Consider the following 18,158-nt stretch of genomic DNA (forward strand, 5'->3'; position numbering starts at 1 on the left):
AGCTCCCCCATTTCTTAAAAAGTGAATTTGAATTCTGAAGGCAAAAATAAACCACTTTAAGGGATTGTAAAATGGTAGAAAAGTGAAGGAATGGGGAAAGATGTAAAGAGGTAGTTTAAAAAAAAACTGGATAGATGTTTGTGATAGTCATACTACCAGCCAAGAGAGACAGTTTTCTCCCATTTTTTTGCTGTCACCCGAAATGCAGCCTGCGGTGTTTGGTAGCACCTTTAATCCCCAGACTACTCCACACAGCCCAACACCACCTACTCATAAGAGAAACAAGCAGAAACAGCACAGGGGAAGAAGCTATGATATTGAGGGAATAGAGTTTGAAGAGAGAATGAAAAAGAGGGCCACAGGCTGAAGATAAAAGTCATAATTTTCTTTAACTTGCCATGTGTATTGTCATGAGTGGTTACCTGGGAATATATTTTAAAAATCATTTCCTTCAGAAACTTTCTTCCAGCTGTTCATTATAAATTAGTATGCCTGCATTTATAATGGCATTTGCTTGTATAAGCCTGTCATACTGTAATTTCACCATTTTGCCAATAGAAATTCTGTAATATAACCTTATATAAAAGAGAGTACTTAAAATGTGACAATATAAGTATGGAAGCACTCAAAATTTTAAGCCAACATATATGCCCAACCATGTTCCATTGACTGTTGGGGTCAAAGCTAAGCATTTACAATTATGAGATTTGTTTAATGCTCATCGGAGTTACATTTCGGATTCCCTGGCCATATTGACCGAACTGTCAAATGCTGCAAATTAGGCAGAATCTGGAGCTACAAAGAAAATAGGTTGTTCCAATCTGCTGTTGTATCTCAACCGTGATCGAGGTTTTCTTTCCACTGGATGACAACTGGTGACTCCTAACAGTCTCCATCATAAATACAAATGGAGCCTACCGTATTTCTCAGGATCAGCTATGCCAAAGGATAGCCCGAGACGAGCGTCAGTAATCACCAGTACAAGGGCAGAAGGCCCTGCCAAATCTCCTTCCAGGGAGTTTCTCAATAATCAGGACTGATCTGTTTCATTAGACAATTTGAATTAGTCCTAAGCCAACAATTTAATTGGCCCTCTGGTCAATGGAGTCTCGTCAAATGGCAGTACTACTGTAGCACTGCCAGAATTTCCTCTAATCTCAGGATTGAGCGGATGTAATGATGCTTGGTCCAGGAAAATGATTGGGGTGGGATGGCAGATTGAAGTCCAACTGAAAATAATGCAAATCTGGACAACACCTCAGATTATAAATGGCAAGAACCATTCATCATATACCTGGTCAGTTTTCGTTATTATTTCAAAATATTCAGATCTTTTCCAAGGATCAAAACCCTATCTTTCCCAGTCTCAAATCGTAATTCTTCTCATCATCCTAGATAAATTGTCTTTGGACTTTCTTGAAGAACAATATATACTTCATGATGTTGATTCCTGAGCAGTGATATTAAACATAAATGAGGCTTTGTCTTAAGGCATTATATACTAAGGCATGGAAGCTACCCAGAAGGAAAACAATAAATGCCCTATATGGATTTCCAAGCTATTTCACCTTATTCCGTTGTTTAGTCAAGTACTTCACCCTTGATGTACAGTCCACCTACAGATACACCAAAAACCATACCATTAATTGCAACAGTCATCATCATTTCATACATACAGCTTGGTGTGTGAAAATTGCATCTCCATGGCTATAGTGATTATAAGGAGGATTTCCCTGATTGGGGCTGTTAATCTGGTCCAATGAGGGAGCCCTGGTTGACAAATAAAAACAGTAGTGTCAAACATCCTGATGTTCTGGGAGTTGACTCTGACAAGACTGTACCAGGGTCAAGGACTTTCCATGTGGAAATAAGGCAGGAGCATGGTGACAGCATACCAGCCTCTGTGAAATTATTTCAGTGATGATGAGAAAAAACACGCTCCTGAAGAAATGCGCTTACAACAGTTCATCTTTGAGTTACCCCTTTGAGGGGCAAGCATTTCAGGCATCATGGTCTACCCCAGGTCACCATTTATCTAGATGATGTGCTAAAAACAGGGAAGATCAATAAAGAGTATTCAGAGAACTTGGACATCGTCCTTAGATGTTTCTTCCAAACGGGGTGTATACCTTAGAAGGAAAAAATGTGTGTTCCAGGCAGCCCAAGTGATGTACTTGGGTTGCAGAGTCAACAAGACCGGGTTACACCTATTTGAAAATAAAGTGAAAGTGATTAAAGGTGCATCAGCTGTCATGTCTGTACCGGAGCTTTGGTCTTTCCTTGAGCTAGTGAACTATTATGGAAAGTTCATACGTAACCTGGTCTCCATCCTGGCACCTTTGCATCAACTCTTTTTAAAAAAAAAAAAAAAAAGGTAGCCTTGGAAATGGTTGCATAGCCAAGTCATAACTTTCAGGGAACTAAAGAAACAGCTATCATCCCCAAAGGTGTTGGCACACTATGATTCCAAGTGAACTCTGGTATTGATGTGATGCCTACCCAAATGGTGTCAGGGTAGTATTAGCTCACAGATCGCCCAATGAAGAAGAACGCCTGGTGGCACATGCATCCAGAACTTCGGCTAATGCAGAGCGTAAATACGCCCCAGATAGAGAAGGTGATGAAGGGTCTAGGCCCGAAACGTCAGCCTCCCTGCTCCTATGATGCTGCTTGGCCTGCTGTGTTCATTCAGCTCTACACCTTGTTATTTCAGATTCTCCAGCATCAGCAGTTCCTACTACCCCAGATAGAGAAAGAGGGTTTAGCAGTCATATTTGGAATCAAGAAGTTCCACAATACCTTTACAGAAGGAAATCTATAATGATAACAAATCCCTGCTAGGTCTGCTGAAAGAATACAAGGAAGTGCCGCCCATATCTTGAGGCTGAATTCAGTGGCAGTCTTTAATAATTGTGTATAATTACAAGTTGGAACACCATTGGGAAGCCAAGTAGTGAATACAGATGCATTGAGCCACCTCCCGCTGGCAGATACACCACTGATGGTTCCACCACTGGAGGAGACTGTAATGTTTTAAATTTTCTGGACATACTTCTAGTCAGAACTGACAATATCAGACTTTGGACGCGGAAAGATCCGATCCTGGCAAAACTGAAACAGCTGGTGGTGATGGCAGAAACCAGAGTTTTGATACCTTTTTGGACCTGGAGAGACAAGATCACAGTAGAGGACAGCATGTTGTTATGGGGAGCAAGAGTGATTGTCCCAAGTAAAGGTTGCTGCCAGACACTGGCTGAACTCTACCTCCGTCATCCAGAGGTTTCCAAAATTAAAATGTTAGTAAGAAGTTATGTCTGGTGGCCAGGATTGGATACAGACATAGCCACAGACATGTCCAGAGTGTCAACAAGGACAAAACTTACCGCCAGCATCTACCCCATATTTGCAGGAATGGTCAGGCAAATCCTAAACTCTGTCAACTATGCAGGTCCTTTCACAGGTTCGATGTTCTTAGTCATTGTGGACGCCCACTCAAAACAGCTGGACATGCATTGAGTTCATCCGTCAAAACAGGGGCTGACGATAGAAAAACTGCACACATCCTTTGCAATACACAGACACCTAGAAGTGTTGGTCATAGATAATGGGCCATTGTTTACCAGCAGGGAATTTGAGTATTTCCTAAAGTCGAATGGCATTCAACATACAAAGACAGCTCAATATCATCCATCATCCAATGGTCTGAAAGAAAGAGCAGCTTAAAATTTGAAGGCAGGATTAAAGAAACAGCCTGCAGCTTCACTAGATACCAAACTGTCACCGTTCCTATTTGATTATAGGACTGTCTCTCATTCAACTACAGAGATAACTCCAGCAGAGTTACTAATGGGGAGAAGACTCCACACCAGGTTAAATCTGATCTTAGCCTGCCTGAGAGAGGGTGAAACAGTGTCAGGAACGCCAATGTTGGACACAAGACTCCACTAAGCAAGAGAGACCATTTACTTCAGGGGTGAGGTTTGATGTAGGAATCATGGGAATGTCCTTTATGGGACTGGTTTTATTTTGAAAGTAGGAATTTAATGTATAGAAAGTATCTATTTTATTAAAAAAGCACACAATTTATAGACAGTCAGTCAATGTGATGTTTTATAAATTCCTACTTTAGAAATAAAACAAGTCTGACTCCAAACCAAAACACAAAAAGATTCTGAACAAGGCCTCACACCTAATATGCATTGACTGACCTAAAATATCGCCTCTTCTTTACATGGATAAAACCTTTAGTTCTCTCAGGACCGTGACTTCAAAGGAATTTGGGGATTTATGTATACATATTAATCAATTAAAACCTTCTAACTGATTAAAGATTTAACAGCTTCTTAAGTTTGTTTAGTACATCCTCATCAGTGGTGTGACCCTTTGATCTTTTACTTACAAATTCTACGTCTGATATTACCTCTCTCACTAACACCTGAAGAAGGAGAAAGACTCCGAAAGCTTGTGTTTTCAAATAAACCTGTTGGACTATAACCTGGTGTCATGTGATTTCTGACCTTATCCTACCACTGAAATTGCTAAAACTAAACTGAGGACTGAGAACTTGAATACTGAAACCACCACGTATATATTTTAATTTACAAAGACACCTCCTCAAATCTTCTGAATTCCTGGACCAGTTCAAGTGGAAATTAGCTGAAAACCTGCTGAGAGAGTTGAGAACAAAAACCAGTAAGTGGTGGAGAAGCTCAGCAGAATTCCTGACAAAGGGTCACTGGACTCAAAGCATTAACTTTTTTTTTCTCAACAGATGCTGCCAGACCTGCTGAGTTTCTCCAGCACTTGGTTTTCTCTTCAGATTTCCAACATTTGCAGTTTTTTTTTATCCTTATCTGAAAGAAATTAGTTCTTTTGTATCAACCATTTCACACAAATTTGTTGGTACTCCTGGTAAAGTCAGAACTAACGAAGTACGGATAGGTAACTCTGTTGGGTTTTTACGGGCAAAGTGGCTGTAGACAATCATAGATGAGGGTGGATATCTTTATATCTTCTCTAACAAGTCCACAATGGCTCGTTTTCTGTACCTATAAGAAACATTTCATTTATATAAGTTTTCCTTGTTGAATTATTATCAGCCTTTTCCTTCTTTAGAATTCAGTCTTATTACTGAAGACACATTCAAGGCTGTTTTAGGGCATTATTCTTATATTTTTACTGGTCATTTATAGTTTTAAAGATAAATGTTTCAATCTAGATGTTATCACTGGTGGCAGTAAATAACTCATCATCGAACGGTAAATCTATATTCTGTTTTTATGTCACAAAATGAAAATGTTACTTTCGTTTTCACAGTTATGATTTTAAAAACTGGAGTAGAAATAAATCACAACGATTTCGGCAGTATTAAAAATAAGAGATTTAATTATTATTTCACTTGAGCACGGTAATTATAAATGGCATTTTCACCGGAGATTTGGGCACAAATCGTGGGCCCAAGGGCCCGTTCTTGTGCTGTATAGTTCTATGTTCCACCCTTTGAACCTTTGAAATTATTACAACCTACACATAATATGAAGCATGTATAAAGAATGTGGATATTATTATTTTAAGTATGTTTTAACTGTAGAAAGTGTTCTCGAATTCTCGGACTTCTGCCAGTATTTTCACTGAAGTTGTCTCAGATGTTGTTTTATCATTACAATGAAATGTCTTAGGAATTTCTGAATTATAGTGCTAGTTTGGAGCCAAGTATTAATGGATCATTACACAAGAAATCTCTGTGGACAGAATACTGAATTACACTGAAGAACACTATTGATTAAATGATGTGTTGAACTGGCGAGCTGCAAGCAGTCCATTGGTACAACACACTTGTTGACTAACTGCTATTCCAATGAGTGGTAACAAACTGTTTGCTATGATTTACAACAGTGTGATTTCTCATATCCAGCAAGCTATCTTGGGGTTGCCAGGTTGAGGTTAGGTTTCTTCCCCAGAGGAAAGGAAGCATAATTGAAGAATGATGAGTGGCATTCTTTGACACTTCCTTGTAGTAAACAAAAAAGCAACTTATCAATGTCCTGTGATGATATTGCCAGATGGTGTATCACATTAAGACCTGAAAAGGGGGCGGAACGTGGGCAAGTCACATTACATAATTGATCTCTGTTCAGTTATGTGCTGCATGTGGATATAGTTTGTAAGTAGTACGTTTACAGGATGACACCTTTTGGGCAGATGAGAAATATTAGTAGGTTTTAAATGAAGTTGAAACACTTCAGCTTATCTTTTAGTTTTAATTAAATTTTATCCATTGCTTTCCATTTCAGATCGAAGTGACCAGTAAATTACTACATTGTTGTGGTTCCCTAGATTTTGCGAGAAGAGGACATCATACCCCTTAGATTAATTACATTAAATTGATGCGTGATATGGGACAGGAGTTGTGATTGAGAGTTAGGCAGCTGTAGGAATCCAGAATTTAGCTTTGGAGGAGCCTTAGCTAATGCCCTTACTGAATAGGTATAAGGTTCTTGCTTCCAGTGTGAATGAGGCACAGACTGCAGGGAGAATGAGGGAACTGACCACTGTTCCGTAGTCCAGAGTGCCATTTAAATCAAGGAACAAAGAGCAATGTTGTAGTAATCGGGGTAGTGTAGTTAGGGAAATAGAAATTATTCTTTGCAGCAAAGACAGAATCTGGAAGGCTGTATTGCCTACCTGTTGCCAAGGCTAAGGACATTTCTTCTGGTCTGGAGAGGAACTTGGAGTGGGAGGGGAAGGTCCAGTTAAGATCAAGACATAGGCTGAACAGCCGACTTCTGCTCCTATCAGGTGGGAATGAATTTCCTGAGGAAGTAGTGGATGTAGGTACCATTATAACGTTTAAAGGACATTTGGATAAATAAATGAATAGGAAAGGTTTGGAGGGATATGGACCAGGAGCAGGTAGGTGGGACAAGTTTAGTTTGGGATTATGTTCAGCATTGTCTGGTTGGACTGAAGTATCTGTTTCCGTGCTGTGTGATTCCATGACTCCATGACTTTCTGAGTCTGTTCTGCCATTAGGTGAGATCACTTTTCTGCTTTTTCCCCATAACCCTTGAATCCCTTATTGATTAAAAATCTTTTCAGAGATAGTAGGAACTGCAGACGCTGGAGAATCTGAGATAACAAGGTGCAGAGCTGGATGAACACAGCAGGCAAAGCAGCATCAGAGGAGCAGGAAAGCTGACGTTTCGTGCCTCAACCCTCCTCCAGAAATGGGGGAGGGGAAGGGGTTTCTGAAATAAATAGGGAGAGAGGGGGAGGCAGATAGAAGATGGATAGAGGAGAAGATAGGTGGAGAGGAGACAGACAGGTCAAAGAGGCGGGGATGGAGCCAGTAAAGGTGTGTGTAGATAGGGAGTTAGGAAGGGGATAAGTCAGTCCAGGGAGGACGGACAGGTCAAGGAGGTGGGATGAGGCTTGTAGGTAGGAGATGGGGGTGGGGCTTGAGGTGGGAGGAGGGGATAGGTGGGAGGAAGGACAGGTTAGGGAGGCGGGGACAAGCTGGGCTGGTTTTGGGATGCAGTAGGTGGAGAGGAGATTTTGAAGCTTGTGAAGTCCACATTGATACCATTGGGCTGCAGGGTTCCCAAGCGAAATACGAGTTGCTGTTCCTGCAACCTTCAGGTGGCATCGTTGTGGCACTGCAGGAGGCCCAGGATGGACATGTCGTCTGAGGAATGGGAGAGGGAGTTGAAATGGTTCGCCACTGGGAGGTGCAGTTGTTTAGTGCGAACCGAGCGTAGGTGTTCTGCAAAGCGGTCCCCAAGCCTCTGTTTGATTTCCCCGATGTAGAGGAGGCCACAACGGAAACAGTGGATACAATATACCACATTAGCAGATGTGCAGGTGAACATCTGCTTGATGTGGAGAGTCTTCTTGGGACTGGGATGGGGGTGAGGGGGTAGGTGTAGGGGCAGGTGTAACACTTCCTGCGGTTGCAGGGAAAAGTGCCGGGTGTGGTGGGGCTGGAGGGGAGTGTGGAGCTGACAAGGGAGTCACGGAGAGAGTGGTCCCTCCGGAAAGCAGATAAGGATGGGGAGGGAAAAATGTCTTTGGTGGTGGGGTCGGATTGCAGATGGCGGAAGTGTCGGAGGATGATGCATTGGATCCGGAGGTTGGTGGGGTGGTACGTGAGGACTAGGGGGATTCTGTTTTGGTTGTTATTGCGGGGAGGGGTTGTGAGGGATGAGTTGCGGGGAATGTGGGAGACACGGTGGAGGGCGTTCTCGACCACTGATTGGGGGGAAGTTGCGGTCCTTGAAAAACGAGGACATCTGAGATGTTCGGGTGTGGAATGCCTCATCCTGGGAGCAGATGCGGCGGAGGCGAAGGAATTTGCAATAACAATAGCAATAACAATCCGCAATAACAACCAAAAAAGAATCCCCCTCGTTCTCACGTACCACCCCACCAACCTCCGGATCCAACGCATCATTCTCCGACACTTCCACCATCTGCAATCCGACCCCACCACCAAATACATTTTTCCCTCCCCACCCTTATCTGCCTTCCGGAGGGACCACTCTCTCCGTGATTCCCTTGCCCGCTCCACACTCCCCTCCAGCCCCACCACACCCGGCACTTTTCCCTGCAACTGCCGGAAGTGCTACACCTGCCCCTACACCTCCCCCTCACCCCCATCCCAGGCCCCAAGAAGACTTTCCACATCAAGCAGATGTTCACCTGCACATCTGCTAATGTGGTATACTGTATCTGCTGTTCCTGTTGTGGCCTCCTTTATATCAGGGAAACCAAGTGGAGGCTTGGGGACCGCTTTGCAGAACACCTATGCTCGGTTCGCAATAAACAACTGCACCTCCCAGTGGCGAACCATTTCAACTCCCCCTCCCATTCCTCAGACGACATGTCCATCCTGGGCCTCCTGCAGTGCCACAACGATGCCACCTGAAGGTTGCAGGAACAGCAACTCGTATTTCGCTTGGGAACCCTGCAGCCCAATGGTATCAATGTGGACTTCACAAGCTTCAAAATCTCCTCTCCACCTACTGCATCCCAAAACCAGCCCAGCTTGTCCCCGCCTCCCTAAACTGTCCTTCCTCCCACCTATCCCCTCCTCCCACCTCAAGCCCCACCCCCATCTCCTACCTACTAGCCTCATCCCGCCCCCTTGACCAGTCCGTCCTTCCTGAACTGACCTATCTCCTCCCTACCTCCCTACCTACACTCACCTTTACTGGCTCCATCCCCGCCTCTTTGACCTGTCTGTCTCCTCTCCACCTATCTTCTCCTCTATCCACTGTATCCATCTTCTATCTGCCTCCCCCTCTCTCCCTATTTATTTCAGAACCTCCTTCCCCTCCCCCATTTCTGAAGAAGGGTCTAGGCACGCAACGTCAGCTTTCCTGCTCCTCTGATGCTGCTTGGCCTGCTGTTTTCATCCAGCTCTGCACCTTGATTAAAAATCTGTCTGTCTCAGCCTTGAGCCTCTTCGTGACTCAGTTTTAACAGCCCCTCTGTGGTAAAGAGTTCCATCGATTCACAACTTTCTCCAAAAAGTAGAATTATCATCATAGAATCCCTACAGTGTAGAAACAGGCCCTTCGGGCAAAAAAGTCCACACCGACCCTTGGAGCATCCCACCCAGACCCACACTCCTATAACCCACCTCATCTGCACATCCCTGAATACTGAATACTACGGGCAATTTAGCATGGCCAATCACCTAACCTGCACATCTTTAGACTGTGGGAGGAAACCGGAACACCCGGAGGAAACCCACGCAGACACGAGGAGAATGTGCAAACTCTACACAGTCACCAGCCAGAATCGAACCCGGGTCCCTGACGCTGTGAGGCTGCGTTGCTAACCAGTGAGCCACCGTACTGCCCTATTAGTCGTAGAAGAAGTAATTCTTCTTCATCTTGGTCTTAAATGTGCAGCCCCTTATTCTAAGAATATGCCCTCTGTTCCTGGACTCTTCCATAAGGGGATCTTTTTGTATTTACCTTGTCAAGTCCTGTATAATTCTTGGGTGTTTCAAAACAATCGGTAGTCAGTTTTCTATATTCCAACATGTGGAAGCCCAACCTAGCCTCATAAGACACTCAGTCCATATTTGATATCAGCCTAATAAATATTCTCTGAACTGTTTCCAATGCCACTAAGTACTACTTTGGATAAGGGTCCAAACCTGTTCACAGTATTCTAGCTGTAGTCTAACTCGTGTCTTGTACAGTTTCAGCAAAAGCTCCCTATTGTTATATTCCATTCCCTTTGAAATAAAGACCAACATTCTACTGTTCGTCCCTCTTACCCGCTGACCTTGAATGCTACCTCTTCATGATTCAGGGATGAGGACTGTCAAATCCCTCTCTTTAGCTTCTGCAGTTTTTCTCTATTTAAATAATATTCAGCTCCTCTATTCTTCCTCCCTCATATTTCATCTACCAAGTTTTGGCTACTCTCATAATCTGTCTATGTCTGCCTGCAAAGTTTTTTGTAATTCTCACCACGAGCTTTCCCATCTCTTTTTATGTCATCCACAAACATGGCTATAGTACCTTCACTTTTCTCATCTAAGTCATTCATTTATATTATAAATAATTGTGGCCCAAGCACTGATCCCTGTGACAGTCCATTAGTTACAGGTTGCTATCCTGAAAATGCCCACCTTATCCCAACTCTCTGTCTTCTATTAGTTAGCCAATCTTCCGTCCATGCTAATATACTACCTCTAACACGATGGGCCCGTATCCTATTGGGTAATCTAATGTATAACTCCTTAACAAACATCTTTTGAAAATCCAAATATTTTACATCCACAGCTTTCCTTATATCTATCTTGCTCGCTACCTCCTCAAAGAATTCAACTAAATTTGTCAGGCATGATTTCCCTATATGAAGCTGCACTGACTCTGCTTGATTATATTATTTCTAAATGCCCTGCTATTACACCCTTCACAATATAGTCTAACATTTTTTTCAGGAACAGATGTTAAGCTAACTGGCCTATAGCCAACCTTTTTTTTTTGTCTCCTTCCTATATTAAATAAAGGTGTTACATAGACAGTTTTCTAATCCTCTGAGATTTTTCCAGAGTGTAAGGATTCCTGGAGGACGACTACCAGTGCATTCACTATCTCTATAGCAACCTCCTTTAATATCCTAGAATGCATCTCATCAGGTCCATGGGATTTATTGGTCTTTTGTCCCATTAGTTTCCCTTGCATTTCTTCTCTCATGATAGTTATTGTGTTTATTTATTTTTCTTTTTGCACCTTAAATATTTAGTAATTTTGGGATGCAATCAGTGTCTTTGACTTTGAAGACTGTTGCAAAGCAATTTTTAAATCCTCTGCTATTTGCTGCTTCCCCATTATTATTTCCTCAGTCTCATTCTCTCAGGGATCTTTGTTCACTTTGGCTTCTGTCTTTTTATATAGTTAAAGAAACTTTTGCTGTCAGTTTTGTTATTTTCCTTTTTTGTTCTTGGTTGTCTTTTTGTTGGTTTTTTAAAACTTGACCAATCCTGTGGCTAACCACAACTTTTTGCCATAGTGCATGTTTTGGTCTTTCAATCCAATGCTATCTTTAATTTCCCTGGTTAACTATGGTTGACCAATTCCCTTCCTAGAATCCTCCTTCATTGGAATATGCCTTGGCTGTGAGCTATGAATTACTTTCATAAACACCTTGTCAATGATCCCAAACCGTTTGTGTTGCTAAAGCCCTTCCCCAGTCCACTCTAGCCAGCTCTGCCCTCATTCCTTTGTAAGGACCCTTGTTTCTGACTATAAACCGAAAGAACTGTGGATGCTGTAAATCAGAAACAAAAATACAGATTGGTGGAAAAGCTCAGCAGGTCTGGCAGCATCTGTGAAGAGAAATCAGTGTCAACGTTTTGGGTCCCGGAGAATGGGTTCTGAGGAAGGATCACCAGACCAGAAACATTAACTCTGACTTCTCTTCACAGATGCTGCCAGACCTGCTGAGCTTTTCCACCAATCTGTATTTTTGTTCCTTGTTTCTGACCTTGGTTTCTGACCCAAGTTCCTCCTTCTCAAATTGAATGCTAAATTCTAACTTGTTATGGTGGCTGTTTCCAAGGGGATCTTGTATTCTGACATCATCTATTAAATCTGTCTAATTAGATATCACCAGATCCAAAGATCCTACATTTCCCCTCTCTCAAACCCTCAGCCCTCTAATTAGTTTAAAGCCCTCTCTGCCGTCTACTTAGTTGTCATAATCCACACAGGTTGCAATGACTTGGGTAGGACTAGGAAAGAGATTTTGCTGAGCAATTACGAACAGCTTAATCTCAATTAAAAATCAAAACCAGAGATCTCTAGATTACTACCTGAGCTACTACCTGTGAAAATTGGTGTGAGATAAATAGAATTAGTATCTGTCGTTGGGAAAATGTTAGAATATATTATACCCCTCTCAGCCCCAAATAATTTAACAATCTATTTACAGCACTAGTTGTATGATTTGTCACGACACTGGTCCCAGCATGGCTCAGCTGAAACCTGTCTCAATAGAAGCCATCTCAATCTCTTTCTACAGTACCCATGCCCATGAATCAGAACCCATTTCTCCCATTCTAATCTCTGAGGCACCCATCTGCCTCTCTAATTTGTGGTTTTTCTTTTTAATTGAGATTGAGCTGCTTGTAATTGCTCAGCAAAATCTCTTTCTTAGTCCTAGCCAAGTCATTGGTACCTGTGTGGACTACAGCAAATAAGTAAGCCAAATTTACTGATGATACAAAATAGTGGGAGGACATGTTTTGATGAGGACATAAGAAAATTGATTGAGGGTGTACATAGGTGAGTGAATGAGCAAAAATTAGCAGAAGAATTTTAATATTGGAAAGTGAGAGATCATGCACTTTGGTAAGAAGAATCAAAAGACAGACTAGTGTTTAAATAGAGAGAAACTCCAAACATTTGCCACAGAGGGATCTGGGCGTTCTTCTACGTGAAACACAGAGTAGCATGCAGGTACAGCAACCAGTGAAGATAAATTAAATATTGACCTAATTTGTTAGATATTTGGAGTTTAAAGCAAGGAAGTCTTGTTAAACTGCAGAGGATGTTGGTGAGGCCACATCTGGAGTAGTTTTGGTTCCTTTGTTTAAGAAAGACTTTATTACCACTGGAAGCAGTTCAAAAAAAATTCACTGAAGTTGGTACAGATGAGGCATTGAGACCTGGAGCAGATCAGCCATGATCTTCGTGAATGGTGGGACAGGCTTGAGGGGCCAAATGTCTGGCTCCTGCTCCTATTTCTTCTATTCTTGTTACATATTATTTTACCTTCATGCTTCAGCTTAAGATATTTTGCCTTGCCAGTTGTTGGAAGTGCAAACTTTAACTGCAATCCGGGACCTTGGTGCACAGCAGGAGGTATCAAGTCCTTAATCAGTGGAATTTAAGATTTCAGAAAGAAACAGGAGCAGCAGAGAAGGAAACATTATGAATCAGAGTTGGATCAAATACAAAAATAAACTGAAAAAGGGAAAGAAATATTGAAAATTATGAGAGAAAAAATACTACAAGTATGCAAACATTTTTTACACTGTCTCAAGCACTAATTCTTCTCCAAGAATGAGAAATCAATTTAATTTGTTCTTTCTTTGGTCCAGAAATGCTGAGTTACATTACAGTGAGAGAAATCTCATTAAACAGATAGTAATGGTGTTAAGTTCCAGCCCTAACTTGCTGCACTAAATTTAATTAGCAATTAATGTGCAAGCGCACCATTTTCATGAAACTCTTGGGGATGTTGATGGCAAGCTGCCATTTTCATGATTCTAACAGCAGACAGCAGAGGATCATCCAGCAAAGTGGCAATTCAGAATTCACAAGGTATGACATTCTTGCCACTAATTTACAGATGATTTACACATTGATAGAAGTACATGCATTAAACTCTCCTTTTTTGTTAGCCAAACTTGGGCCAATATATTTACATGTGTTCCTCGAATGATGGAACTGACGGATTGTTGAATGCTTGTATAGAAACTCACGCCTTTACCATTTAATTTCCAATAGGCCTGTGGAGAGACTGAGTATTACCTGGAGACGAAGTGGTGTGAAACTAACACATGGAATCAGTATGTTTGGAAGGCGATTGACGATCTTAAATCCAACCTCGGCTGTTATTGGCATGTATGAGTGTGAGGCTACTTTGCAGAGCGGCAGTGTTATTCCTGTAAACGCACATGCCTACCTGTCCATTATAGGTAATTGCTTGTGTTTAAAGCTCGAAGGAATGAATTTCCACTCCAGCTCTTGAAATGCAAATATTTATTTACATCATTAAAATTTTTCAGCCACTTGTATATGTTTTATGGTTTTGAATGGTACAAAACTAGTAAGCTTTCCAATAAAGCTTTACAACTTTACAGAGAATAATGAAGATTTCATTTATCTTGGTGAAATAGATCATTTCCAAACATTAAAAGATTTTTATTAATTAATATAAATAAATGCAAAAACCAAGTCTGTACAGATTTGAAATGGTTCAAGTAATGGATTTTTTTTTTCTGCGTTTACATTGATTTTTTTAAATGTAATGCTTTAAAAATCCATGGCTGTGTGGAATTATTTTAGGGATTCCTCTATATCCTGCAGGTCCCTCTGCGCATTACAAACATGGTCATCACGAAAAGGTGTTCTTGGGAATGAGACGAGGATTCCCTACTTGGCAAGTTCCAAAGCAGGAAACAATCACTATTTTCTGATATATGATACCAGGCATACATCTCTAATGATCAGGGGTGTGTGGATGAGCCAGCACACCGCAAGAAAGAGTCAATTTACTTTTATTTCACAGTACTCTCCATAAAAATGGCTACAATGATGCCACTTGCCTGGTTCTTGGGAATTGATGGTTGCAGTAGTGCGTGGAGAGTGACTTGGCTCACCATCACAGGGAAGAATCTTCAGCTAGATTTTCGCTCCTTTTCAGCAGATGGACAGTCCTAGTGCTGTACTTTCCTACCATTAGAATGTAAATTAGAGAATCTCACCATGACCTTAAACAGTTCACCAGGGCTGTTGATGAAGGTTTCCAGGGAATGCAATTCAGCCTTTACACCCAAAGATGTCCCCAGAATGCATGTTCTGGACTTGCTGCAGTACATTAGTCTTCTACTTGAAAGCTGTTCCTGCCCTGTGAATTTGTTGGGACAGGTGAAAAACCAATTGACCATAACATGAAACTTATTTCTAGAATGTTTAACTTAAAGTTTTCTGTAAAACCCATTTCTGTATGTACACTGTGTTTAATCCTACATTTATTTTTTCTTTAATATCTCCTCTCCCACAGAACCACCATATTTTACTGCAGAACCTGAATGGAGGATTCAGGGTGAAGTAGATAAAACTGTTGATATTCCATGTCGAGCAATGGGTGAGTGTTGAGAGGAAACTTTAACCTTTTTTGTAAATATAAATTATTTCTGCAAATAGAAAGAAGTGGAATATACTCTTTGGAAGATACTTTCATTCTGAAGTATTTAAAAAGATCATTTGCATAGTGTGGTTTTAACTCTTTACTACTGCAGGTATACCTTTACCTAGTCTGGAATGGTACAAAGATTCAATCCCAGTAACAATGTTGAACAACAGCAGATATAAGGAAATGGTAAGCGGGATCCTACAGATCCAGAGGCTGGTCCCTGAAGACTCGGGAATATTCCAGTGTTTTGCTAAGAATGAAGCAGGAGATATTCAAACACCTTCATATCTCACTGTTACAAGTAAGTATTGTGTCAAATATGAATTTTGTAAGGTTGTTGCTTTGGGACTGCTAGGAATGAAACAGGAGATATTCAAACAGCTTTTTATCTCACTGCTGCCAGAGATGCATTGCTACAAATATGAAGTTTGAGAATGTCTTTGACTTAGGGTGAAATGTAGGAACGGAGGAGGCCACGTGACCTATTCTGAATTCTGCTGATGACAAGCCTGGGTGGTTTAGTGGTTGAAGGGAGGCCCATACTGCCTTACTGGGAAAAGGTTGTAAAATATTTACACCTGCAAATGATCAGAGGAGCTGTGCCAATGGTGGATTCACTGTCTTCAAGCCTTAAGGAGATGCTAGAATTCAGGTTTTGTATACAGTTATACTTTAAACTGCCTCTTCAATTCCAAAATAAAATGAAGCAAGGGGTTGGAGGGATAGCCTAAAGGTTAGGTAAGCAGCATTTCTCCGTCAGTATTGGCCCATGTGATCTTAGCACTGAAATTGGCTTTGAAAAGAGTGAAATTCAGGAGGCTGTTGTAGGATTGGTTTTGTAGCTTTCTCCTAAATATCACTAAATTTCACAGACAGGGTTAGTCCACAAGAATTCAAGAAAAAGAGGGCAGAGAAATTGAGGTAGCAAGCATTTATTGTTCACCTTGCAGGGAATGGGTGGAAGGTTATGCATGGATGAAAAGGCCATGTTCATGAAGGTTTAAACAGACTGGAAGGTTAGCTTAACTTTAGCTGAAGAGAGAACTTCCAATTTATTGCTTTATGTGAGAGTCAGTCTGTGATCTGGAGTTACCAGGCTTGGAAAGGTAAAGAAATTCAGCAAGCCTTTTGGAGTTAAGAATTGCTAAAGACTAGTTCCAATAGAGAATGAGTGTTTACTAAATAGTCAAAGTATAACTGTGACAGGGGTATTTTCAGTATTGTTAGACTTAAGTGGCTAAAGGTGTTCAGCAGTTTTGAACATAAGTTGCCTGACAAAATAATGTTCAATCAAGCATCTTAAGTCTTTGATATATTATTGTGTAATAATTTCAATGAAAGTTGGAATTTGTTTTTAAAAGGTATCAGTATACATGGAAATCATAACAGTATCAATGTACTCTCACTGTAATTGATCGGAATGCAAGCCTGTCTTTGGTTGTTAGTTTGAGTAAAATTAGGAACAGTGGAATGAGCATACAGTTAACTCCAGATGAACACATTTTTGAGCTACACACACTATTGTGCATTCCAAACTGCTTTCCTGCTTATTTAGTTATGTGAGATCGCATTCAAAGAACCAGACGACCAGGATCAGTGAATGGCGAAAATAGCCTCTTTATTGCACCTTCACAGCAACACGGTGTAAGGCGAAATAGAATTCCCCAAAATCATAGCTCAAAAGCAGCCATTTTATGCAGAATTCAAGCATACATTAACATTCTAACTCTTGAGTGTTAAGCAGTAGACATTGTACAAAAACTGTTTTGCAGGAAATCGGAGATGGTTTAAACATGTGCTAAATGTTACCGGTTGTTGTTGAGTGTTAATGGTTATTTTAATGAGATTAGAGTGTCCTTGCATAATTCGGAAGGTGTTATTCTTGTTAGTTTCATGGTTGCGTCCATCTGTGGGTTCTATTTACTATCATTCATTCATTCAAGGTCGCGCAGGTCTGGACATAGTGCTGTTAGTTTTGTTAGTAAGTTAAAGGCTGCTTACATATGCTGCATAGCGTTTGTTGGTTCTGTTAGTAGGGTAAAGTTTTATATACATATTGAATAAAAACTTGGGACAAGTACGTAGCTACATAATATACAGGAAAAGTCTGCAGGGCTATCCAATTATCACCTTTGACTGATACTTGGAGTTAGTCCAGCTGGAGGGAGAAGATAAACGACTTGGTAATAGCAGCTATTCATAGAATCATAGAATCCCCTACTGTGTGGAAACAGACCATTTGGCCCAACTAGACCACACCACCCCTCCAAAGAGCATCCCACCCTGCCGCATTCCCCATCGCTGCATTTCCCCATGTCTAATCCACCTAACCTAAACATCGCTGGACACTACAGGATATTTAGCATGGCCAAACCACCTACCCTGTATATCTTTGGACTGTGGGAGGAAACTGGAGCACCTGGAGGAAACTCACGTAGACACTGGGAGAATGTGCAAACTCCACACAAAAAGTCACCTGAGAGTGGAATTGAACCCCGGTCTCTGGCACTGTGAGGATTCAGTTGGATTTTAATATCAAATAACACTGTATTTGGTGTGGGGGTGCAAAAAGGTTCCATCCTGTAGTGTCTGTGCAGCTTTGTTAGCCGTCACGCCTGACTGCACCTTTGAATGGAATGTCGGTCTTGTTGAAATGGGATAACAAGGTGTCGAGCTGGATGAACACAGCAGGCCAAGCAGCATCATAGGAGCAG

At 41.4% G+C, this 18,158-nt stretch overlaps 1 protein-coding gene across 1 annotated transcript in view; it reads left to right on the forward strand.

The window, feature by feature from the left end:
* sdk1a (sidekick cell adhesion molecule 1a) overlaps positions 1-18,158 on the forward strand; it is a 720,929-nt gene that overhangs the window by 438,299 nt on the left and 264,472 nt on the right. The window contains exons 7-9 of the mRNA XM_048609738.1: positions 14,034-14,224; positions 15,313-15,396; positions 15,551-15,745. Coding sequence (XP_048465695.1) covers positions 14,034-14,224; positions 15,313-15,396; positions 15,551-15,745 — 470 coding nt within the window. The remainder of the gene's footprint in view (positions 1-14,033; positions 14,225-15,312; positions 15,397-15,550; positions 15,746-18,158) is intronic.

The sequence above is a fragment of the Rhincodon typus genome, chromosome 21, assembly GCF_021869965.1.
Source record: "Rhincodon typus isolate 14 chromosome 21, sRhiTyp1.1, whole genome shotgun sequence".
NCBI classification, from domain to species: domain Eukaryota; kingdom Metazoa; phylum Chordata; class Chondrichthyes; order Orectolobiformes; family Rhincodontidae; genus Rhincodon; species Rhincodon typus.